Raw genomic sequence first — 24,705 nt, forward strand, 5'->3', positions numbered from 1 at the left:
ACTCAGGTAAAGCCTCCAACCTACATTCCAATGAGGGAATTACCTCCTGAGCCCCTGAACTACACATCCATCTGCATCCAGAATATTCCCAACTTGGAGATCCCACACCCCTCACATTCAACATAACCAAACTCACTATCTGCGATCAGCAGACTCTAAGACAGTCCCAATGATACCACCTCCTGTATTCATACCCTTTTGTAAGCCCCTTTCCCTGAGAGTGGGCTGCACCTAATAATGTTTCTCTAACAAACAAAACAGGGCAGAAATTATGGGATATCATTTCAAATATGGAGAAGGCAATGGCACCCCACTCCAGTACTCTTGCCTGGAAAATCCCATGCGTGGAGGAGCCTGCTAGGCTGCAGTCCATGGGGTGGCTAAGAGTCGGACACGAATGAGAGACTTCCCTTTCACTTTTCACTTTCACGAATTGGAGACGGAAATGGCAACCCACTCCAGTGTTCTTGCCTGGAGAATCCCAGGGACGGGGGAGCCTGGTGGGCTGCCGTCTATGGGGTCGTACAGAGTCAGATACGACTGAAGTGACTTAGCTTAGCATTTCAAATATTAGGTTATATAAAAAGACTGCAGCTTGCATCTTGAGATGCATTCTCTTACTCTCTTATTCCCTCAACAGTAAGGGAAGCCAGCTTCCACGTTGTGAACTGCTGGATGGAGAGGCTGAGATGGCCTCTGGAACTGATGTCCCAGCCGATAGCAAGGGGGACATGAGGCCTGCCAATAGCCATGTGAGTGAGCTGGGGAGGGGATCTTTCCCCTGTAGCCTCAAGATGACTGCAGTCCTAGACAATATGTTAACTGTAGCCTGTGAGGGACTTTGAGCCAGCAGCAGTCAGCCAGAAATCTCTCCTTCCTTCACATCTAGCTGTTCACAGGCTCTGCACATTCTACCTCCAAAACAGCTTTCTAGACCTGGCCCAATCTCCCTGTTCTTAGTCTAGATCAAACCTGCACCATCTTTCACCTGGACTACTTTAATACCTTCCCCCATTCATTTCCCTGCTCTCAAAATCACCTCGCACAAAGGGCTACCAGAGTAATTTTTCTAAAATGCAAATAAAATGTTAGGACCCCTCCACCTAAAATCCTGGCTTACAGGAGGAAGCCCAAGTTCCAGAGCACGTCCAATAAATTCCTCTATGACCAGCATCTCTGTCAAACTCTAGCTTTATTTCCTGCGACTCAACGCTGCATGTCTTGGGCTCTAATTGTGCTGAACTGTTAGTAATTCTGGGCTTCCCAAGTGGTGAAGAATCTGTCTGCCAACGCAGGAGACCCGAGTTCAATCCCTGGGTCGGGAAGATGCCCTGGAGAAGGAAATGGTAACCCACTCCAGTATTCTTGCCTGGGAAATCCCTTGACCAAGGAGCTTGGGAGGTACAGTCCACAGGATTGCGAAAGAGCTGGACGTGACTTAGCAACTAAACAACATTAGTCGTTCTAGAATGCTTTCCTGCTCTCTGCTGTCTTCTAAATGGAAGACAACTTTATTTATCAAATATTTATTGAGCAGCACTACGTAGTATTCCAGCCACTGGAGATAAAGCAGTGAAGAAGACAAGGTTCGTTTTAAGTCCCGCCCTCTTGGAGCTTACATTCTAGAAGAGAGACCACAAGCAAGTAAACATCTATGACCAGGTAAGAACACAGAGTGCGTGCAGTGCATGGAGGGAAGGGCTTGGTGGTCAGGAAGGGCCTGGGATTTGTGAGATTTGTCATCCTGCTGTCTTCTGGTTTGCACTGTTTCTGATGAGAGGTTTTCAATTATCCTTCATTCCTCTGCACATAATGTGTCTTTTCTCTCTAGCTGCTTTTGAGATTTTCTTATTGTCACTGATCTGACTTTGATAAGCCTTGGTGTGTGTGTGTACACATTATTGTATGTGTGGCCATTTCTTCAAATATTTTTCTGTATCTTCCTTGTCTCCTCTGCTCAGGAAACTCCAATTACACAGATGTTAGACCATCTGATATTGTACCATAGGTAACTGAGGGTCTGTTCACTTATTTTTCCTGTCACTTTCCTCTCTGTGTTTCATTTTGAATAAATTCTAATGCTATGTCTTCAAGTTTGTTGATCATTTCTTCTACAGTATCTAATTTGCTGTTAATCCTACAGCACTGTTTATAATAGCCAGGACATGGAACCAACCTAGATGTCCATAAGCAGATGAATGGATAAGAAAGCTGTGGTACATATACACAATGGAGTATTACTCAGCCATTAAAAAGAATACATTTGAATCAGTTCTAATGAGGTGGATGAAACTGGAGCCTATTATACAGAGTGAAGTAAGCTAGAAAGAAAAACACCAATACAGTATACTAATGCATATATATGGCATTTAGAAAGATGGTAACAATAACCCTGTGTACAAGACAGCAAAAGAGACACTGATGTATAGAACAGTCTTATGGACTCTGTGAGAGAGGGAGAGGATGGGAAGATTTGGGAGAATGGCATTGAAACATGTAAAATATCATGTATGAAACGAGTTGCCAGTCCAGGTTCGATGCACGATACTGGATGCTTGGGGCTGGTGCACTGGGACGACCCAGAGGGATGGAATGGGGAGGGAGCAGGGAGGAGGGTTCAGGATGGGGAACACATGTATACCTGTGGCGGATTCATTTTGATATTTGGCAAAACTAATACAATTATGTAAAGTTTAAAAATAAAAAAAAATCTTAATCCAGTGAAATTTTCAATACAGATATTGCGTTTTCTTCCATTTGGTTCCTAGAAGTTCCATTTGGTTCTTTTTCATAGCTTCATTTCTCTCTACAGTAAACTATTTTCCTTTAAACTTTTGTACACAGTTGTAGTAGCTGTCTTAACATCCTTTTTCTATCAGTTTCATTATTTCTAATATTTATGGGACTGTTCCTATTGATTTTCCCCCTGGGTATAGGTTACCTTTTCCTGCCTTGGGGAATATCTAGTGGCTTTTTATTGGATATTGGACATTTAATGCTCAGTATCTGGATTTGTCTTCTTTTTAAAAAGTGTGAAGTTTTTAGGCCAGACCACCTTACCCGCCTCCTGAGAAACCTGTATGCAGGTCAATAAGCAACAGCGGGAACCAGACATGGACCAACAGACTGGTTCCAAATTGGGAAAGGAATATATCAAGGCTGTATATCGTCACCCTGCTTATTTAACTTATATGCAGAGTACATTATGTGAAATGCCAGGCTGGATGAAGCACAAGCTGGAATCAAGATTGCTGGGAGAAATATCAATAACATCTCAGATATGCAGATGACACCACTCTTATGGCAGAAAGCGAGGAAGAACTAAAGAGCCTCTTGATGAAAGTGAAAGAGGAGAGTGAAAAAGTTGGCTTAAAACTCAACATTCACAAAACTAAGATCCTGGCATCTGGTCCCATCACTTCATGGCAAATAGATGGAGAAACAATTGAAACAGTGACAGACTTTATTTTCTTGGGCTCCAAAATCACTGCAGATGGTGACTGCAGCCATGAGATTAAAAGATGCTTGCTCCTTGGAAGAAAAGTTATGACCAACCTAGGCAGCATATTAAAAAGCAGAGACATTACTTTGCCGACAAAGGTCCATCTAGTTAAAGTGATGGCTTTTCCAGTAGTCATGTATGGATGTGAGAATTGGACCATAAAGAAAGCTGAGTGCCAAAGAACTGATGCTTTTGAACTGCAGTGTTGGAGAAGACTCTTAAGAATTCCTTGGACTGCAAGGAATCAAACCAGTCAAACCTAAAGGAAATCAGTCCTGAATATTCATTGGAAGGACGGATGCTGAAGCTGAAACTCTAATACTTTGGCCACCTGATGCAAAGAATTGACTCATTTGAAAAGACCCTGATGCTGGGAAAGATGGAAGGCATGAGGAGAAGGGGACAACAGAGGATGAGATGGTTGGATGGCATCACCAACTCAATGAACATGAGTCTGACTAAGCTCTGGGAGTTGGTGATGGACAGGGAAGCCTGGCGTGCTGCAGTCCAGGGGGTCACAAAGAGTTGGACACAACTGAGCGACTGAACTGAACTTAAATTTTTAGGCACTCAGTTATTTACAGATTACGTTGATACCTTCCAGGCCTATTATTTAAGCTTTACTAGGACTGGAAGGCTGCTGTCTATGGGGTCGCACAGAGTCGGACATGACTGAAGGGACTTAGCAGCAGCAGCAGCAGGTTGAGTCTAGAGTAACTTTCATCCCAGGGAAGATTCAATCCATTAGGACAGAACTTCTCTGCAGTCTCCCTTGAATGTGTCCAGTAACCACCAAGCACTCTCCACACTGACTCTTTGGAGCTTGGACATCTCCCTGCTCTGTGTGAGCTCTGGTTCATCTTCTCAGTTCCCTGGTCATTCTTTGCCCAACTCTATGGATTAACCCTCTGCATATGAATAGCCCAGCACTCAGCAAAGGTGTACAGGGATTCCCATGCAGGTTCCTGTAGCTCTTTTCCTGCTTGGGTCCCTCCTTTAAAGAATTCTGCCCACAGAATTCCAGCCACCTTGGCATCACTAAAATGCTTATCTCCATCTCCTCAACTCACTGAGGTCGCAGGGCTCTGGTTAGGTGCCCCCTCACCCCCGCCCGTGTCTTAGAGAGTGCCCCCAGACAGAAAGCTGAGGCAACCATAGACGCATCTTGGCTTTTATTCCCCCACTTTTCTTGGGGATTACAATGCCGAGCTGTCTGTGGTACAAAAATGAAAACACTTCTTTCGTGTACTTTGTCTGGTATTCTAGTTGTTTTCAAAAGAAGGTTAAGTCCAGTCTTTGTTACTCCATCACGAGCAGAAGCCAAAGACTCAGGAGGTGATGTATGAACAGGGACTGAGTGAAGTGAGCAAATAAGTCATTTGAAGAGCTGAAGAAGAGCGTCCCAAGCAGAAGGAACGGCAAGAACACAGGCCACTTCTGACGAACAGCAAGGAGTGAGAGGGAGGGAGACAGGAGATGAGGTCAGACAGAATGGCAAGGGATAGATCATGTAGCATCTTGCAAGCCATGGTAAGGAGCCAGGATTTTAAATGCAATGAGAAAGCCATTGGAGACTTTACACGGGGAAGTAATTTAATCTGACATGTTTTAAAAGAATCACTTTAGCTACAGTGAGAAAAATAGGCTACAAGCAGCAAGAGTGGGAAAACGAACATCAATTAGGAGGCAGTTGCAGTGATGCAAGTACAAGATGACAGCTGTCTGGACTGGGATGGAGGCAGCAGTGTTGGTTAGAAGTGGTCGCACTGGGATTTCCCTGGTGGTCCGGTGGTTAAGACTCTGCACTTCCAACGCAGGGGGTGCAGACAAGCTGCCTTGTCTGTGTTCTCCCATAATCCTGCACATGTCCCCCCATGGTGCTCACGACTCCCACATGGCAGTGTTCCCCACCACACCGCACGCCTCTTAGGGGCAGGACTGCAACCTTGCCCACACCACACGCCCACAGCTAGCTCAGGGCTTGTGTCAGTGGGCGACCAGCATATGTGTCTTAAAGAAGGAAAAAAAAAAAAAACCTTACATGTCAAAAGTGGTCTAGGAAGGCCTTATGGAGAAGGTGGGATTCAAGCTGTACTTTGCCAGCACTAGATTTTACAAGAGAGGGAGAAGATGAGAGAGCGTGGCAGAAGAGAGAGCGTGGCAGAAGGGGCCAAGCCAGGAGAGAACAAAAGGGCAGAAGGGGGGAAACACGGAGGATGTCCAAGAGACAGGAGTCAGCTGTTTGGCAGACTCGCGTGGATCTGGGAGGAACGGGGAAGCGAGGCTGGGGCCAGGCTGGGAGGCAGCGGGGGTCAGGACCTGTTTCTCAAACTGTGCTCCTTGGAACACCAGTGTTCCATTAAGTTGGAAATGTGACTTGCTTCCTGGTTTCCCCCTAAGTTCAAGGCACTTCTTCGTAGACTAGTTTGAGAACAACTGTCGTGACCGATAGCAAATGATATGACCTTATTTATTAAGCGATTGCCTGCTGGGTACCCTTCAACACAGTTTTCTCTCACTCAGTCTTACAACAACTCTGTGAGGCAGGGACCAATATTCTATTTGCAGATAAGGAAACTGAGGCAGAGAAAGGTTAGCTTGCCAAGCTCTCCAGCTGGAGCTGCTGGAAGCAGGAGCTGGGGTTAGCGCAAATCCAGGGCGTCTGAGAACTAAACTCAAGCCCATGTGTGAGCACTGGGCTGCTCCTTCCCCTCCTTCCTGTGGGGTGTTTGGGGCTGATGGTGGGGGAGATCAGAAGAGCAAAGAAGGGAGAGAAGAAGCACCTTAGCACTCACGGAAGGTGCCTCCTCCAGACACTGAAGGGAAAGGATCACAACCAAGGAGAGAAGTGGACCCAGAGCGAGAGGAAGACAGAAACCCAGCTGTGGAACTGAGATAGAAAAGTTCACGAGAGCTGAACTATGCTGGAAAGCTCTCCGCTGCGTGTGCATTTCTGCCACATGAATCGTCTACACCCAGACGGGCCTGACTCTCTGAGCCAGGGTCACAGAGCTGCCCTCCAGAAGACTGACAGGGGGAAATGTTGCTGAGGGCTGTCTGGGCAATGACAGGGGGACAGACCAGAATGACAGGGCAGCCACGTTCCTAGGCAACAGATTACAGGAAACCTGCCCACAGCCCAGCCACGCCAGCCCCTGCTCTGGGCCATCACAATTTCCCAAGTAGTTATTGTGGCTGTGATTGGAAAGGGGTCACAGTCACATGTTTAGGATAAATGTAATTTTGTTGGCTTAGAGTGTATGTTCTGGAATGCTGCAGTCTGGGCCAGGCCTGGCTACAAGCAAAAGGGGCGTCCATGACAAAGAAAAAATGCATTATATATGCACAAAACGTTATAGTTTACAAAGCCCTTTATCATCTTGATCTCATGTGAGTTGGACGACAGCCCTGTGATGCAGGTGAGGAAACGGAGGCACAGAAAAGTCAAGCAGCTTATAGAACGTCACACGGCAAGTCCATGTCAGAACCATGTGTTGTCCCCAAATCTTTGGGTTCCAAGTTAGTTCAGGTGTTCGAGACCTAAACTAACAAGTGTTTCAACAAGTGATAAGGATAAAGAAAGCAAGAGAGGACTCCAAGGAGAACAAGACACTGTTTCCTCAATCACTGTGAATCTGAAATGTACTTTAAAACAGATTTCAAGTATCTAATGCTTTGTGGGCTTCCCTGTTGGCTCAGTCGGTAACAAACCCTCATGCAGTTCAGGAGATGTGGGTTCGATCCCTGGATCGGGAAGATCCCCTGGAGAAGGAAATGGCAATCCACCCCAGTATTCTTGCCTGGAGAATCCCATGGACAGAGGAGCCTGATGGGCTACAGTCCCTGGGGTTGTAAGAGTTGGACACGACTGAGCAACTGAACCACCACATGCTTTATTCCACATCAAAGGATTTCACCCTCATTACTTCACACTGCTCCCAGGATGGCAGGTAAGGAGGTGAGTGTAGGGGATTCACAGAGAAAGAAACAGAGGCTCGGGGTGGTGAGGAAACGTGCCCACGGGGCCCCCAGCCGGGAAGAGGATGAACTCCTCCTGGAGGGTTGCTTCCGGCCCTGTGCTCCTCTCCCGACCCCAGGCCTGGCAGCACTCAGCGTGGTCGAACAGTGGAAAACGCTTACGGGCCTGTGGTTCATGTGCCAGCTGTGCTCTGTCCAAACCAGCGGCTCCCTCTCTGTCTGCCCTGCAGCTGGGGCCCTGGTTCCACCCCATGGCCGCCCCATGCCACTGGTCCACAGCAAGACAGGCAGAAAAACCGCGGCCTGGCCCTCCACCCTGCACCCTCACTGTGCCAGGGCTCTGCGGCTTGGCCACGCACGAGGGCCCACATGATGCTCCCGGAATAGCTGTCACTGTCGAACAGATGTGACCACGCAGTCCCCTGGGATGACCCCTGGATGCCTCCACGTTGCAACTCTCTCCTTTGCCCTCACCTTCCAGTGGCTCAAGCCAGGATTTGTTTTCTCTGGTCCTGCCTCTAAGTTGTGCCCACTTCCCCTTTATAATGCCCTAAGCCTGATGGCTGAGCTGGACATCCTGCCTGGGGTCCAAGTGCCTAAGGACAGATTTTGGATGACAATTACCTCCACCACCACCACCCCCCGCCCAACCCCCAAAACTGACCACTGCCTGAATGCCCCGTCAAAGGCTTCCACCGGCCTTCCCAGAAAGCCTGCTGACTGGTTCCCACTACCAGGGTAGCCTCTCTGGATCTGGGGCTGTATCCTGGGGCCAGCCTCCTCTCCTGCTGTCGAACGAGCATCCTCTCCGTCAGAGATGCTGCCCCGCTGCCTCCCCCTCCCACTTCCTGTTCCACGCTACCTGCATCTCTCCTGCCACAGCCTTTAAAGGACTAGAAACAACTCAAACGTTCAATGATAGAAGAACCGATGAACAAAGCGTGCGTATTTACAATGGGATGTACAGCCGTGCAAATGAAACGGAACCAATGATCTACCTCCATGCAGAGCTGAAAAGAAAGTGGCAGAAGACTATGTGCATGATTGCAGTGTTTTTATGATGCTCAGAAACAAGCAAAACAATATATTCCTTAGGGATATATTCGCATATAATAAAAGTATTTTTTTTTAAAGCAAGGAAATGATAACGAGAACATTCGGGATGATGGTTACCTCGGGTGAGGAACGGGATCAGGGAGCAGCACTATAATTGGGGACCTTGGGTTGGGAGGTAAGTTGGAGATGATGGTTTCGTGCTTCTGCTTCATAGCTTACACACATGTTCCACGTATTCTTTCTTATATACTAACTGCTTCAAGATTAGATCAAGGTGGTCCCGGAGGTGCTATTTTGTATCATCTGCTCCCTACCCCAATTTATCTGCAGGAAACTGTGTCCCCACAAAGCACCTGGACTCCGGGTCTCCCCCCACCACCTTCACAGCCAAATGACCTGGAAGGATGCGCCACCCTCATGTCCATCTCCTCCCCGCCCACTGGCTGACCCAGTGCTCCACACATCACCCTGTCCCTTACTGAATGGCAGTGCCCAAGGGGGTCTTCTCGGGCCTCTGCTCACCCTGACTCACGGCCCCATGACCGTCTGAACACTGATGCTCCCATCTCTCTCCCGCCCAGCCCTCTCGCTCCTGTACTCCAGGATCAGATGCCCAATGTCCACCTAATCTCCCCACTTGGATGTCACACAGGCCCTTCAGAGGCATGTCCAAGTCCAACTCCTGACCCCTGCCCACAAGCCTGGCCCCCTTCCTGTGGATTCTCTTCATCCATCCAAGCACCTAAGCCAGCCGGGAGTCGGTCTGGGTTCTCCGCCTCTTCCCCGCCATGGTCTGTCCACTGTCCCCCAGCCCCAGCCAATCACCAAGTCTGGTTGTTTGACCCCTTTCATAGTTCTCACATGGGCTTCCCGCATAGCTCAGTCAGTAAAGAATCTACCTGCAATGCAGGAGACCCAGGTTCAATTCCTAGGTTGGGAAGATCCCCTGGAGAAGGAAAGGGCAACCCACTCCAGAATTCTTGCCTGGAGAATCCCATGGACAGGGGAGCCTGGCGGGCTGAAGTCTGTGGGGTCACAAGAGTTGGACACGACTGAGTGACTAAACCACCACCACCACCATGGTTCTCACATCTGTTCTCTCCAACGCCACCAAGCCCTTCACAACCCAAGCCAGCATCCTCTCTTGCTCGTAGGAAAGCATTCAGCTCACTAGTTCCCCCCACAATCCTGCTCCTAGCCTCCCCTCAATCTGGTCTTCACCCTGTGGCCAGTTTGGTCTTTGTCACACGCAAACCTGAGTGCATCTGTGCTCATTGGGCACCCTCCCGTGGACCCCACTGCTCTCAGCTTTCCCACCGACCTCTCCCACCTCAACTTCCTCATCTCCCTCCATGTCTCTGCTCCAAACCCCACCCTCCATCCAGACTCACATCTGGGGCTGCAAGCATGTCTCCCCCCAGGATGCTTTGTCTCCCCAGCCCTCTCCAGTCTCGCCTGCTCCATCTAACTCTTACTCCAGGTCCCAGTTTAACTGCTGCTACTTCTGGGAAGTCTTCGCAGACCACCCTCGTTCCCACTCAGAAAATGTTAGATGGCCCCACAATCTCACAGCACCTGGTATGTTTCCTGGTGTGTTTCCTCTATTCCAGCACTCGTGACTCTTCATACTAATGGCTTTTTTTCCGTTTTCTGGCCATCCTACAAAGCCTGTTGGATCCTAGTTCCCCCACCGGGTAGTGAACCCAGGCCCCATGCACTGGAAGTGTGGAGTCCTAACCACTGGACCACCAGGGAAGTCCCTATACAAATTGCTCTTTAACTTATTCATCTCCCACAAGAGCACAGATTCTCTGCATCAGCCAGCAGGGACCTGACTTCCTGTCTCATTAGTACCTCGAAGAGTGCCTGGCCCCTGCTAAGCAGCTGGTGAAAACTACAGGAAGAAAGAATGAATGGGAGGCACTGGGGCTTTCCATACTGTTCATTTGACTCTTACAAACATCCTTTAAGGGAGGTTTACTCTTAGTCTCATTTTACAGGTGAGAAAATGGAAGTAACTTGCCCCAAGTCACACCACCAGCGAATAGAAAGCAGAAAGTTGGACCCTGCTTTCACACCAAAGCCCATTCGGGCAACCATCCTTCCACCCCTCTGGCCACCCCGCCCCCATCCCTCACCCCACAGGAGACCAGGGAGCCTTCCAAGGGCCCAGTCAAGGCCAAGAACTCCGGCTGGGAACTGGCGCTGGTTACCTGGAAGCAGGTGGGGCCCGGCCTCCCCGCAGGAATATCTGACTGGTAGAACACTTTGAGTTCTGGAGTCAGGGCAATGACGGTCTTGATCACCAAGGAGATGATATCGGACCAGACCTTCTTGATGTCAACACCCTTGGAGGACAACCTATAGAGAATGCTAGAAAAAGTCCTTTTGCTGCCTGTGCTAGTACTGTCCGAATGGATGAAGTTCCCACTGTGGACGTTCAGGGAGTAGTTGGTCAAATGCATGAAGATGTGGTGCAGGTTTTTGGGGTTGGGCTCCTGGTACGGCTCTGTACAAAACCGAGAGAGTCCATCTTTGGCTATGTAGATCTCTAAGGGCTCTAGAGACTTTAGGAGGACGTACAGACGGATATCGAACTTGAGTTTGTCGATGAGGAGGGGCTTGCAGATGTACTCCTGGACCACTGCTGGCCTGCTCTGGAGCGTCCCTGACAGTCGGATGTCACTGGGGTCTTTGATGAGGTAGATTCCGTCACCCTGACAACCACTGTCAGGTTTCACAATAAAAGTGGGCTTCCAGGAGGGGTCCCCATCTTTCACCATTCGAACCTGGGGGGAGAAAAAGGATGGTTAGCACCATATTCCTGTCCCCTCTGGTCCCCGAGACACAGCAGAACCTTGGCAAATGGTGAATAAGTGCAGAATGACCCCACCTATGTAAGGACTCACTCAGTACCTGCCAGAGAGGTAACACTGTGCCGGGTACTGAGACAGTGACCCCCAAATGGCCCCCGATCTTGTCCCCCACAGTGCAGCCAGTTTGCAATCATGAGACCGGGGTTCCAACCCCAGGTATTGGCTGGTTATTAGCTATCACCCTGTGCAAGTCCTGATAGCTCACTTGGTAAAGAATCCACCTGCAATGCAGGGGGACCTGGGTTCAATCCCTGGGTTGGGAGGATCTGCTGGAGAAGGGATAGACTATCCATTCCAGTATTCTGGCCTGGAGAATTCCATGGACTGTATAGTCCATGGGGTCACAAAGAGTCAGACATGACCGAGTGACCTTCACTTCACTTCACTATGTGTGGGGACTACTATTTGAGGCACTTTACAAAAGTTATTTCATCCAGCCCTCACAGAACATATGGTTGTTCCCTTTTCATAATACAGGAAACATGGAGCGCAGGCCTGGAAGTCAGACTGTCTGGGCTCAGATCCCTGCCCTGCTACTTCCTGTGTGACCCCGTGCAAGTTACATAAATGATCTGCGTCTTTTCCGTCTGCAAATTAGGAGCAAGATTGTTCTGAGGATTAAATGAGATAACACATGCAAAGGGTGAAGCCCACTGAAGCCGACACATAAAAGGCAGCCATAAAGCCTGGGTGTTGCTGGCTGTATTTTTGAAACTTTATAAGAAACTCCAAAGTCTTTATTTAAAGCGATTATAACATTGCTGTTTTTTTTTTTAAAGATGAAGTAACTTTCTGGCAGACTGAGGGGCAGAACCGGGATTGGAACCAGATCAAGGGCTCTGAGGTGTGTGCACCGTCCTCTGTACTTCCACGTCTCAGTCTTCTCGTTCTAAAAATGGGGATATAAAAACCTTCCCCCCCGGATCACTGTAAAGAGGAAATAAACTGAAATGTGCACAGGGCAGAATGCGCCACTACAGCGAGCTCACGCACAGGAACCATCAGTTTCAGCTTCTGTGTCTCTCATTAGGTTCATCTGGTAGACTCACTCAATCCTTTGATCTGTTGAGACCTTTTGAAACCAGATTCCGTCATCCTAAGATCTCTCCTCCCAGCTCCAGGTCAGCAGGACACCCACATAATTACCCGGGGTACTTGACCGGCTCAGACACTCAGCCTGACTCTGCACCACTCACACACACCCAGTTTCCCCCAGACACTTGTCTGATCCTTGAGAGGTTTTCACCAGGGGCGGGGAGCTGGAGGAAATTTAAAGGTGGATCTGGTTTTCCGTTGTTGCTGTTGTTTTTTTTAATGCTTAAAAAAAAATATATATATATATATTCAATAAAGACCAATTTTAGTCTTTATTGAAATTGTCACACTATTGCCTCTGGGTTTTTATTTATTTGTGGCTTTGCTGGGTCTTCGTTGCTGCACAGGCTTTTCTCTAGTTGCGGTGATCGGGGGCTACTCTTTGTTGAAGTACGTGGGCTTCTCGTTGCGGTGGCTTCTCTTGCTGTGGAGCACTGGCTCGAGTGTGAGGGCTTCAGTAGTTGCAGCATGTGGGCTCAGCAGTCGCGGTTCTTGGGCTCTAGAGCACAAAGTCAGAAGTTGTGGCGCACGGGCTTAATTGTTCTCAGGTATGTGGGATCTTGCCGGATAAGGGATTGAACCCATGTCCCCTGCATTGGCAGGTGGATGCTTTACCACTGAGCTACCAGGTAAGCCCCCTGCCTCTATTTTATCCTTTGTTTTTTTTTGTTTTTTTGTTTTTTTTAGCTGCAAGGCATGTGGGATCTGCATTCCCTGATCAGGAATCGAACTGGTATCCCCTGCATTGGAAGGCGAAGTCTTAACCACTGGACCGCCAGAGAAGCCCCTTACTGGTGAATTTCAAAGAGGGAGCCCTCTCTCTGCAGCTTCTGGCTTGAAAGAGCCCGAGAGCGAGCTTTCCTTCCTTGCTGAACCTTAACAGAGCTGAGCCGGCGTGCCCCAGTGCTGGACTCGCCTGGCCGCACACCTTTGCTGCGTAAGCCCAACCCAGGACATCTGCGCTCTGGGTTTTACTTATCTCTCTGACCAGCCTATATTTCTAAGTGAAGCTTTTGCCAATTCCTTGGGCACTATCAGTTACTCCGGGCTTGCAAAAGATCGTTAACAATGGAGGAAACACTTAAAGCCTTAATAATGGTCCACATCCATTGTTTCCCCTCGTCAGCAGGATTTGAGAATGGAACTTCATAGGAGATCAATGCTGGCCTCCCAGAGCCCTCCACCGAGCCTCCCTCGCGACAGTGACCTTGACGCTTATGAAGTTATTTAATATTCATCTGAAGCATTCATACGTTTGGCCCTTAACAGTAAATATAAGCGTACTGGAGAAATGGCAGTTATGGATCAAGAAGTGAAAAATGTCAGGTTTGCACTGATGGGTAATTTTTCCCTCTGGAAAGCTTTTGCTATGCTGAAGATACTAACAGTTCAATATATTATTGGCCACAATATTTTCTCCTTTGAATTCACTGTATGTGCCTTAAATAAATTAAACTACATGGTCAATAGTCTCTGTCACTCACTGCATTACTGAATATTTCTTCTGCTCTTTGCTAGAGTAGTACCATACACATCAAGATTATTAATACCAACAGGATCATGGAACCTTTAGAACTGGAAGGATCCTCGGAGATCAATGGCACCCAATCCTCTCATAATTCAAGCGGAGCAGTGGAGGCTCAGAGAGGTGACATGAGTGGCCTTGGGTCCCCTAACTGGCTATGGGGACGGTTAGGATGAGAACTGGGGCGTCCCAGGTGGCCCTAGTGCTAAAGAACACCCCAGCCAACGCAGAAGAACTAAAGAGACGTGGGTTCTATTCCTGGGTCGGAAAGATCCCCTGGAGTAGGAAATGGCAACCCACTCCAGTATTCTTGCCTGCAGAATCCCATGGACAGAGGAGCCTGGCAGGATACAGTTCACGGGGTCGCACAGAGTCGGATACCACTGAAGCCACTTAGCACACACACACAGGATGAGAACTGAAGCCTTCTGACCTCTCGGCAGGTTCTCTGTGCCATCTTTATCTCTGACAAAATAAAAAAGGTCTCCTTTTCCCTGAATGCTATTGGAAAGATTCTCTTAATATGGCCACACGCTGAAGAGTTTGGCCTCTGAGCTTGTCCTTCTGGGAACTGTCATCATAGATCCTGAGTTTGCCAGGCTTGCCTCAGTTCCAGATCTTCTGTCTGGGCTCCTGGCCTGCTCCAATATAGGCACTATTTATGGGAAAGCTTCATAGCTGTTCTGAATGTCATTCCCCAAGCCACCAGACCCCTTCAGTAACTTCTATTTTAAAAAGAGAAAAAAATTCTACAAGTCGCATTCACTTTCCTTAGAGGTTTTACTCAAAGGTGATCTCTTCCCCCCAGTTATTCAAGTTATTAAAGAACGAACGCATTGGTTCTTAGCAAGAAGTCACGGACCAGAATCTAAAGATAGTCTATATAACTAGGCCCCAGGCCCAGAAATTCTGACTTAATAGATCTGGGATGAGACCTAAGCATATATGTATTTGAGAAAAAGCATGACGGGTAATTCTGGTGTTCACTCCGTTTGAGAATCACTGGGCTAACGTGAATTAAATAAAAATGCAATCTGGATCCCACATACTGAATGAAGTTTTACACATTAATGCTAGCCAGAATATGAGAAAAACTTGCACTTCGGCTACAGCTGACGGTATCACCAGTTTCACCCACACATGCCCTTGCATGTGAAATTCATTATCTTGTAACTGTGCACAGAGAACCGAGAGAGCTGTGCAGAGGACCCGGAGACCAGATTGCCAGGCACTCGCTGGCGCTATTGAAAATTGTTATGTCTTTTACTGCCCCCTAGTGGATATTTAAGAAATGTGACCGGGAAAGACTCGCCCCCCAGCCCCCCATTCAAAATGTGATTCTTCTTTGTCATTTGGCCACCTGGTGCAAAGAAGTAACTCATTAGAAAAGACCCTGATGCTGGGAAAGATTGAGGGCAGGAGGAGAAGGGGACAACAGAGGATGAGATGGTTGGATGGCATCACCAACTCAACGGACATGAATTTGAGTAAATTCCAGGAGGTGGAGATGGACAGGGTGCTGCAGTCCATGGGGTCACGAAGAATTGGACACAACTTAGCTACTGAATAACAACAACAAAAGCACTCTACAAAATGCTAAGGGTCGATCCCTGGGTCGTGAAGATCCCCTGGAGAAGGAAATGGCAACCAGTATGCTTGCCTGGAGAATCCCATGGACAGAGGAGCCTGGTGGGTTACCGTCTACAGGATCACAGAGTCAGACACGACTGGAGCAACTTAGGACCCACGCACACAGTCTTAAAGAAGCACCACCACAAAAATCTCCCTCTGCAGTACTGTCAAGGTGAGCTCATACTTTGAATGAATGGAATCTTCAGAACGCCATGGTTAGCCAAGGTCATGCTCAGTTCTCACGCTGTCTGTCCCTTACAAACACTTCAAGTGTTCTCCTTAATACACAGATTGTTAAAAAGTCTCCCTCAGTTAAAATCTTCTGTCTGTATAAAACTTTAAGAATCATGGGCAACATGAGTACGGAATACAGGAGATACATACCAGGTAAATTTAGTGACGTTTGTATTCTTCAAAGTGGTTTTTTGTTGCTGTTTTTCTTTTCCAAACTTACCATTAAAAAAAAAAATACCAGTAGCAGCAAGTGTCTCTGAATATATTTTCATAAAGGATAGCTCTTGGCAAACAGATGTTTGTACGCCCATGTTCATAGCAGCTTTATTGTCACTAGCCAAAATGTGGGAGAAACCTGAGTGTCCATCAACAGATGAATGGATAAACAAAATGTGGTATGTACATACAGTCAAGTATTATTCAGCTATAAACAGGAAGGAAATTCTGACATACACTACAATGAAACTTGAAGACATTGTGCTAAGTGAAATAAGCCATCACACTAAAGGAAAAAATACTATATGGTTCCACTTGTATGAGGTACCTGTATGCTATGCATGATAAATGGTTTCAGTCCTGTCCAACCCTTCGTGACCCCATGGACTGTAGCCCGCCAGGCTCCTCTGTCCATGGGATTCTCCAGGCAAGAATACTGGAGTGGGTTGCCATGCCCTCCTCCAGGGGATCTTCCCGACTCAAGAATGGAACCTGAGTCTCTTATGTCTCCTGCAATGGTAGGCGGGTTCTTTACCACTAGGGCCACCTGAATCAGGAATCTAGAGCAATCAAATTCAGAGAGACAGAAAGTTGAAAGGTGGTTACCAAAGACTGGGAAGGGGGAGGACTGGGGAGTGACTGTGTGATGTACACAGAGTTTCAGTTTGGGAAGACGACAAAAGTTCTGTAGATAGATGATAGTTACAGTTATACAGTAATATGAATATACTTAACACCACTGAACTTCACACTTTAAACTGGCTAAGATGGTACATTTTATGTTACACGTGTTTTACCACTTTGAGTTAAAATTTTTTCATTGAAAAAAAAAAAAAAGGAATAGTTTTTGGTGAGTTAGAAAGAGTACTGAAGTGAAAAACAGAAAATCTGGATTCCAGTCCCAGTTTAGTTAGGAAACATCTGACTGCGTGACCGTAAGAAAGCCACCTGACCACCTAGACTTTGTTGTACTCACCTATACAATAAACGGGGTCACGCTGAGGTCCCTGGCTCCCGCCAGCTAACGGGTTCTGAACAATGATTTATCTTGACATCACCCAGCGGAAGGCTGTGCTACAAACACGCGAGTGATGTGAATCAGAGGAGGAGGGCTGATGCAGGGCTGCGGTGATCAGCGCACAGGGATGATCTACGGGATCATGAGCGCCCCCCACCCCACCCCGGATGGGAGATTTGTGATGCACTTGAAGGAGTCGGCAGGGCAGCGGGGGGACTCAGACTAAACTATTTCGAGAGAGAAATTCAGCCACCGGAATACCAAGCCACAAAACATTATTAGCAGTGAGGGGGCAGGTAAGGGGACAACTGCCAAAGAAATACTGTGTCTGCGATAGCAGGGACATCAAAGCCAGTGAGAGCAGTCCTCTGTCACTCGGGTGGATTTGCATCCAATCTTAGCAACCGAGACCCCTGGTGTCGCGGGCACAGGGAGCAGCTTGGCAGCGAAAAACAAGACTCTGGTAGACAAGCAGATGTTATACAGTACATGCTGGGCAGGGGCAGGGAGCAGCCCCTTCCGGTCTCAGTCAATCTATCCTCACGTGGCCAGGGGCAGGGATGGGGGGTGAGGGGGGAAGGAGGGGTGCAAATTCCTCCTCCCAGTGTACCATGTACCAGGCAATTTCTGAGTCAGGAGAGGAGGCGGCGGTCTGCAGCTAGGTTACTGAGGGCCAGGCAGGAAGGGGCATGGTGGAAGGCAGCCAGGTAAGGCCCAGGGGAAGAACAGGTAGAGTGCTGTAGCAGTGGAGTTTTGAGAAGGCAGGAGACAGCAGGATTCATTCCAGTGGCTGGAGAAGAGCCAGCAGGTGGAGTGGGGAGTGCCCTGGAAACCCCACTCGTGAGATTTTCAGGGGCCAGGGTAACAACATTAGCACACACCTACGGGGATTTATTATGGTCAGGTGCTCTTCTAGGTACTTCACCTGTATCATCTCATTTAACCCTCAACAACTCTATTTTACAGATATGGAAACAGAGGCCCAGACAGGTTAAGTAACTTGCCAAAGGTCACACAGCCAAGTGGATGTGGAACTGGGATCTGTACGCAGTCAGGCTCCTGGGCTCATGTCTAGCACGAAGTGTGGGATGTGTGTGAAAAAGGGTAATGGAAGACGGCCAAGCCTGGGAGGAGGCGGGGCCTGACAGGGAAGGGTCCTGAATTTCGTTTCAGAGGAGTTTGGACAATGTCCCAAAGTCATGGTGAGCCACTCAAGGCTTTTGAAAACTTAATCACACAACTGAATTCTGTGGGTTCTGTGGGGAAAAGCCCCCTGGTTGGACTGGAGGGGACAGACATGGGGGGTGGGACAGACAGGATGAGCCTGAACGGATGCCAGCAGTGGAGTTAGGAGGAAGGGGAGAGGTCTGGGGTCGTCAGGCCCCCTGATGATGTGATGGACCTCCGTGATGGACCAGCTTACACAGGGCAAGTATGGAGGGGAGAGATGCCCCCGGGAACAGAAGGCTGGAACAAGTAGAAAAGACTCCAAACACCTTGTGTTTCTACATGATCTGTAGGCAACCAGTGGGTTTTAAACCGCTGGGTGACCTGGAACCCACATCACTCTGGCATCTGAGGGGGGATGCTTTGATGGAGACAAGATTAGATGCAGGAAGATATGGGGCTATCCAAGGCCCAAAGGGCTGAGCTGGGCAGTGGCGATGGGATTGGGATGCAGAAATGGGACAGAGGTGGATTCAGGGGCAGCTGGTGGCTGGATGGAGGTGAAGGGGTGGAGGGTTGGTGCCACCTACAGATTTACGGGGAGCTCAGGAACAGGAGTGGGTCCTGGTGGGGAGGGGGGTGAGGAGTTCACCTCATTGACTGACTTATCCATTGAGCACCTGCGGCCACAAAGCCAATTTAAGATTTTCTATCACCTCCTCCCATAAGCCCCTCACTATTCATCAGAACAGGACCACATTGTTCAATATTTCATGCAGATGATTAATATTGATATAGCAACTCTCCTGGCATTAGCAAAAACAAGAACTGCTGGCTGGCTGGCCTGAGACGCCAGTTTTAAACTCAGATGGGGAACATCTTGAACTGGAGGAAGAGAATCCAAAGAAACTGCTCAGCCTAGCAGTTATTGGGAGTGGGGGGACTCTTACTACACCTGTCAAACATCTGCCCACTCCCTGGCTTTTGAAGAGATATAATCAACAAACTGTGGAACATTCTTAAAGAGATGGGAATACCAGACCACCTTACCTGCCTCTTGAGAAATCTGTATGCAGGTCAAGAAGCAACAGTTAGAACTGGACATGGAACAGGCTGGTTCCAAATAGGGAAAGGAGTACGTCAAGGCTGTATATTGTCACCCTGATTATTTAACTTATATGAAGAGTACATTATGCAAAATGCCAGGCTGGATGAAGCACAAACTGGAATCAAGATTGCCGGGAGAAATATCAATAACCTCAGATACACAGATGACACCACCCTTATGGCAGAAAGTGAAGAGGAACTAAAAAGCCTCTTGATGAAAGTAAAAGAGGAAAGTAAAACAGTTGGCTTAAAACTTAATATTCAGAAAACTAAGATCATGACACCTTGTCCCATCACTTCATGGGAAATAGATGGGGAAACAATGGAAACAGTGACAGGCTTTATTTTTGGAGGGGCTCCAAAATCACTGCAGATGGTGACTGCAGCCATGAAATTAAAAGATGCTTGCTCCTTGGAAGAAAAGCTATGACCACCCTAGGCAGAATATTAAAACGCAGAGACATTACTTTGCTGACAAAAGTCCATCTGGTCAAAGCTATGGTTTTTCCAGTAGTCATGTATGGATGTGAGAGTTGGGCCATAAAGAAAGCTGAGTGCCAAAGAACTGATGCTTTTGAACTGTGGTGTTGGAGAAGACTCTTGAGAGTCCTTTGGACTGCAAGGAGATCCAACCAGTCAATCCTAAAGGAAATCAGTCCTGAATATTCACTGAAGGACTGATATTGAAGCTGAAACTCCAATACTTTGGCCACCTGATGCAAAGAACTGACTCATTGGGAAAGACCCTGATGCTGGGCAAGATTGAAGGCAGGAGGAGAAGGTGACAACAGAGGATGAGATGGTTGGGTGGCATCACCGACTCGATGGACATGAGTTTGAGCAAGCTCCAGGAGTTGGTGATGGACAGGGAAGCCTGGTGTGCTACAGTGCATGGGATCGCAAAATGTTGGACATGACTGAGCAACTGAACTGACTGACTGAATTGAGAAAAACCTAAATGGTAAGACAAAACAAACAACAACAACCAAAAAAAGAAAAAACTGTTGGTTTTGATCACTGATCAGTGTTTTGGGTTTACTTGAACAGCTTAAAAGAAATAACATGAATTATTCCCAAGGATGTACAGCTGACCACTCCCATGCAACTCCTTAATATGGAGTGGCTTAAAAGACCCTCCTTCCTGGGCAGAACTGCTCCTGGCATCTGAGCAGCCTCACTTCCTGCCCCTCCTGCTCTGCCCATCCCTCTTCCACACCTCTAACCCTTACCTCTAAGTCTTCCTCCCCCTTCTTTGATGGCAGGGCTCCTGCTCAGCACCAAAGGCCCAGATCAAAGGATCCCTCTGAGAATCCTTTCCTGCCCTAGGAGCCTCCAGGCAGAATGGTCCCTTGCATCTGTCCTCTGCGCTCCTATGATTGTGACCTCTAACCCGTCTCCAGCACGTCTCCATCACACTGTAACGCAACTGCCTGTGTGTCTTTTAAGTCTAGAGCTATGGTGTTTGATAGTTGCATCTTTAAGTCTATCGTGGGAGCTGAGAACACAGACTCTGCCTGCAGTGCTCCAAAGCCCAGCGCGCTGCCCTTTCCTAGCTGTGGAACCCTCAACAGTTTTTTGACCACTCTGTGCCTCAGTTTGCTCAGCTGGCAAATGGGAGTAAGAGCAGCACCTCCGCCATGGGGCAGTTGAAGGGATTCCACGTGTTAAAGCACATGACTTGCCCGGGCTAACATATGGTGGGCTATTATTGTTATTCATCGTTGTGTTCTCTCTCCCACGAGCTCGTTGAGGATCAAGACCACGTCTTATTTTCCTCACTAATCCCAGAATGTAGCACCGTGGGTGCTCAAGAAATATTTTCTGAAGTGAAATTATTAGGAAGCTTGATTACAATGGCATTTATGAGCCCCAGGGACATGAGTTAATAGGTATCTGGTTGACAGATTGCCAGATAAACCAGCTTCTCCGGAAAGAAACAAGATTATTCTAGTAAGAAAGAAAGAAAATAAAGGGGAAACAGCTATTTGTAGAACCCATGCCCCGTGCTCTCTGCTTTATAGCCATGATCTCCTGAATCCTCACAACCCGCAAGGAAACTGAGGTTCAGAGAGGTGGAGACCCAGGGCCGCGGCCACACAGCCAAGTCTAAAGTCTGAGATCTTTCCGTGACAACCGCGTCCTTTGGGAAAACTCCAAGCAGTTGAATGTTTGGTTTAATAGGTAAAGTGAGGAAAGAGAGAGGTTGTGGGAATGGAAAGTGACATTGTGTGATAATTGACAAAGTGTCAGCCCAGCTGACAGGGCCTTGCTGGAGCCCCCATGGTAAGAAGAGGCCTTTTCCACAGCCCAGAGCCCCCTTGAGCCTTCATGGCCCGCTTCCACCCCCAGAGAGGAACCATCACACACACACACATACACACACACACACACACACACACACTTTACAAACAAAGAAACCAGGGACTTGCCCAGGGCCACACAGCCAGTGCTTGAGGCAGAACTAAAACAGAAAGCCTCCAGATTTCAACCCAAAGTTCTTTCTATCCTAATGGATTCAGCACCTGAAGAGGTCTTTGGGAAGGGACCTTGGGTGTATGTATGGCTGAGTCCCTTCGCTGTTCACCTGAAACCATCCCAAGGTTATTTGTTAATCGGCCATATTCCAAAACAAAATAAAAAGTCGAAAAAGAGAGTGAGAGACCTTAGGAGTAAGTCCTCTCTCTTCGCTCTGAATAGTAACATCACGTTTATTTGGTATTAATAATAAATTTCATTGCTTTCCAGACAGATCACCTTATTGAAGCCTTGAATCTCCATCCTGGGGAGAATGAGAAAATTGAGGACCAGAGACTCAAGCCCGAAGCCAGCAGTCACCCAGCGAGAAGGCAGAGGCAGCCACCCTGGCTCCCCTGCCCTTTCTTCTGACGATGGTGTCCCATTTACCTGGGAGGCAGACACAGCATCCCCAGACTGCAAAGGAGGATAGAGCACTTCTGCTCACAAGACAGGAGCCTCTCCATCAGCTTTCCCCCAAACCCAGCTTGTTGTCAACACAATTTAATGGATCCCACTTTTAGTGAACAGCAACTTTATGTGGGCCATAATCTATCCATCATTAGCGAGCAATCAGAAAGCCACTCTGGATAGAACACACCTGGGACTATAAAACCTGCTTAATAGAAAGGAACCAGTCATTTCGTGAAACTGCCCATTTTCCTCTCAGGTCCGCCCACAGCATCCGACTCCTTACTGCTGGAGCTAAGTGGGGGGCAGTGGGGCGCGAACACAGGGACAGCTAGCTCGCTGCCTGGCCTCCCCACCCGCTCCCTGCCACTCTCATCCCCCCGGCACGGGGGGCTCTAACCAGGCTGGCTGAGGATGAGCCTATGGGACTTGGGGGTCCCTGAGCCCACAGGGACCCCCAGGCTGCCTGACCTTCACCTCTGCTGGGTCCCTGGGGCTTGAGTATCTGTGGGGAGCGGCAGAGCCCAGGTCATGGGCTCACGTCTCCAAGCCACCACTGAGCTGGACGGCCCTGGCCAAGCTCCTCAACCTGACTGCATCCAGCGTCCTTACCCGTAAACCTGGAAGAACAGGGCCTGCTTCCTACAACCACTGTGAGGATTAAATAGTGTCTTGCCTTCGTACTTAACACAGTATCATTTTTTGTTATTTCACTTGATTTCAATGTTATTATTCTGCCTCCATATTCTGATCACCCTTCTGATTCCCAACTCATCCCTGACCTTCTGGGCTGGAGTCTGAACGATTGCGGGCGCTGTGCACCGCGCTGCCCCTGGTGACCTGTCTCTGACCCTCAGCTGTTGGCTGTTCCCCTTGGACGGCAGCCTCACATTGCCATGCTCCTGTGTGGGTCACCCCTGGCCTCACTGGCCTTACCCCTCCCCATTTCCTCTCTTCCCCACAGTTTCCAACTGAGATTCCAGAAGCATTCCAGCTGGTCCCACCTGGAACGTACCACCCTGGGTTGCTGAGTAAGTGCCCCCTGCCAGCTAAACACATTTCTCCAGTACTGAGGGTTTCCTGCTAAAGAATGGACTGAATAATCTTGAGCTTACTTCCAGATACAGACGGGACAAGGTTATCATCAGAAGGGCCTCAGGCCACCAGCCCTAGCTTTTCCTCCTTCCCAGCACCATAGTCCTAATGTCTGCCCCTGGCATTCTTGCCACACTTTACACTGAACTTTAAAAAAATACAAGAAGATCAATGACACATTTTACAACACTGAGACCATGCCCTCCCTCCGATGTTTCAGCTCTTCAGGCTAAAACAGCACTGCTGTTTGCAGGACTGATTAGCGCCAAGCTTCAGGCTAGACTCGTCAGGATGTATCCATGAGATCCAATCCTACAACTGGACAATGGTATTTTCACTTTTATATTTTGTAACCAGAGGTCTCCCTTACACACTCCAAGACCCTCAAAAGAGAGGCTGAGTTAACTCAACCGCTCATTCCTCCAGGGCAGAGAACGTGACTCCTGCCTCTCTAGGTTCTCCTGCCCCATCCTGTCCCCACCCAGAAGGGAACCTCTTTGGAACCCGACTCACCCTCTCACTTTGTTCAGTGCGGTTCTGTTTGGTCCGGGATCACAGGAAAAAGGACTTTAAATGCTCACGCTGGGTGATCTCTGCTGTGCCCAGGACTTCCGTTCCATATGCCCTGGATGCGGATGACTCCTGGCTTTCTGTCCGTGGGCTCCAGCCCCATAGAATTAGACATCTCCACGGGCATCACAAATTCCACGTGGCCAATACTAACCCTTTGTCTCTCTCCTCACATCTACGCCTGCTGTGCTTCCTGCATCAGTAAGTGGTACCGTGTCCCCTAGCTGGAAACCTGGGAGTCACCCTAGCACCTACCTTCCTCCACATTCCCCATCCCATGTAGTCCCCCAACTCTGACTCCTTTGTACATCATTCAGACCTCAGCGCCTCTCGAATTCCTCACCTGTAATACTGGAAGAGCTTCCTAAGTCACCTGAGGCCCGGCAATACAGGCTCCATCCTGAGTCGTCCCGTGTATGCTCTTCAGTCCTTACAAGCAACCCCATGAGTCAGGCATTAAAGGGTAAGGAAATTGCTATTTTTATAGGTCAAAAAAAGCCATTGGATTATCAGCAATTTCATACAGTCCAAACTAATATTAATGCAATTATTGCCCCCTTATTCCAGGTGAGGAAACTGGGACTTAGAGGGTAAGTTATTTCCCCAAGGTCAAAGAGGTTGTACCCTGGGGGGCTCAGGATCTGAACCCAGGTGTGGGTTCACATCCCCAAAGGCTATACTTCTCTCTGCTAAACTGTACCATCTTGCA

General features: G+C 48.4%; 1 protein-coding gene across 2 annotated transcripts in view; it reads right to left on the bottom strand.

The window, feature by feature from the left end:
* The window catches only part of TTLL11 (tubulin tyrosine ligase like 11), a 262,147-nt gene that overhangs the window by 152,695 nt on the left and 84,747 nt on the right, over positions 1–24,705 (bottom strand). For both annotated transcript variants that reach the window (XM_044926309.2, XM_025261621.3), the window contains exon 4: positions 10,750–11,325. In XM_044926309.2, the coding sequence (XP_044782244.1) occupies positions 10,750–11,325 (576 nt within the window). The remainder of the gene's footprint in view (positions 1–10,749; positions 11,326–24,705) is intronic.

This window comes from Bubalus bubalis, chromosome 12 (genome assembly GCF_019923935.1).
Source record: "Bubalus bubalis isolate 160015118507 breed Murrah chromosome 12, NDDB_SH_1, whole genome shotgun sequence".
In the NCBI taxonomy this organism is placed as follows: Eukaryota; Metazoa; Chordata; class Mammalia; order Artiodactyla; family Bovidae; genus Bubalus; species Bubalus bubalis.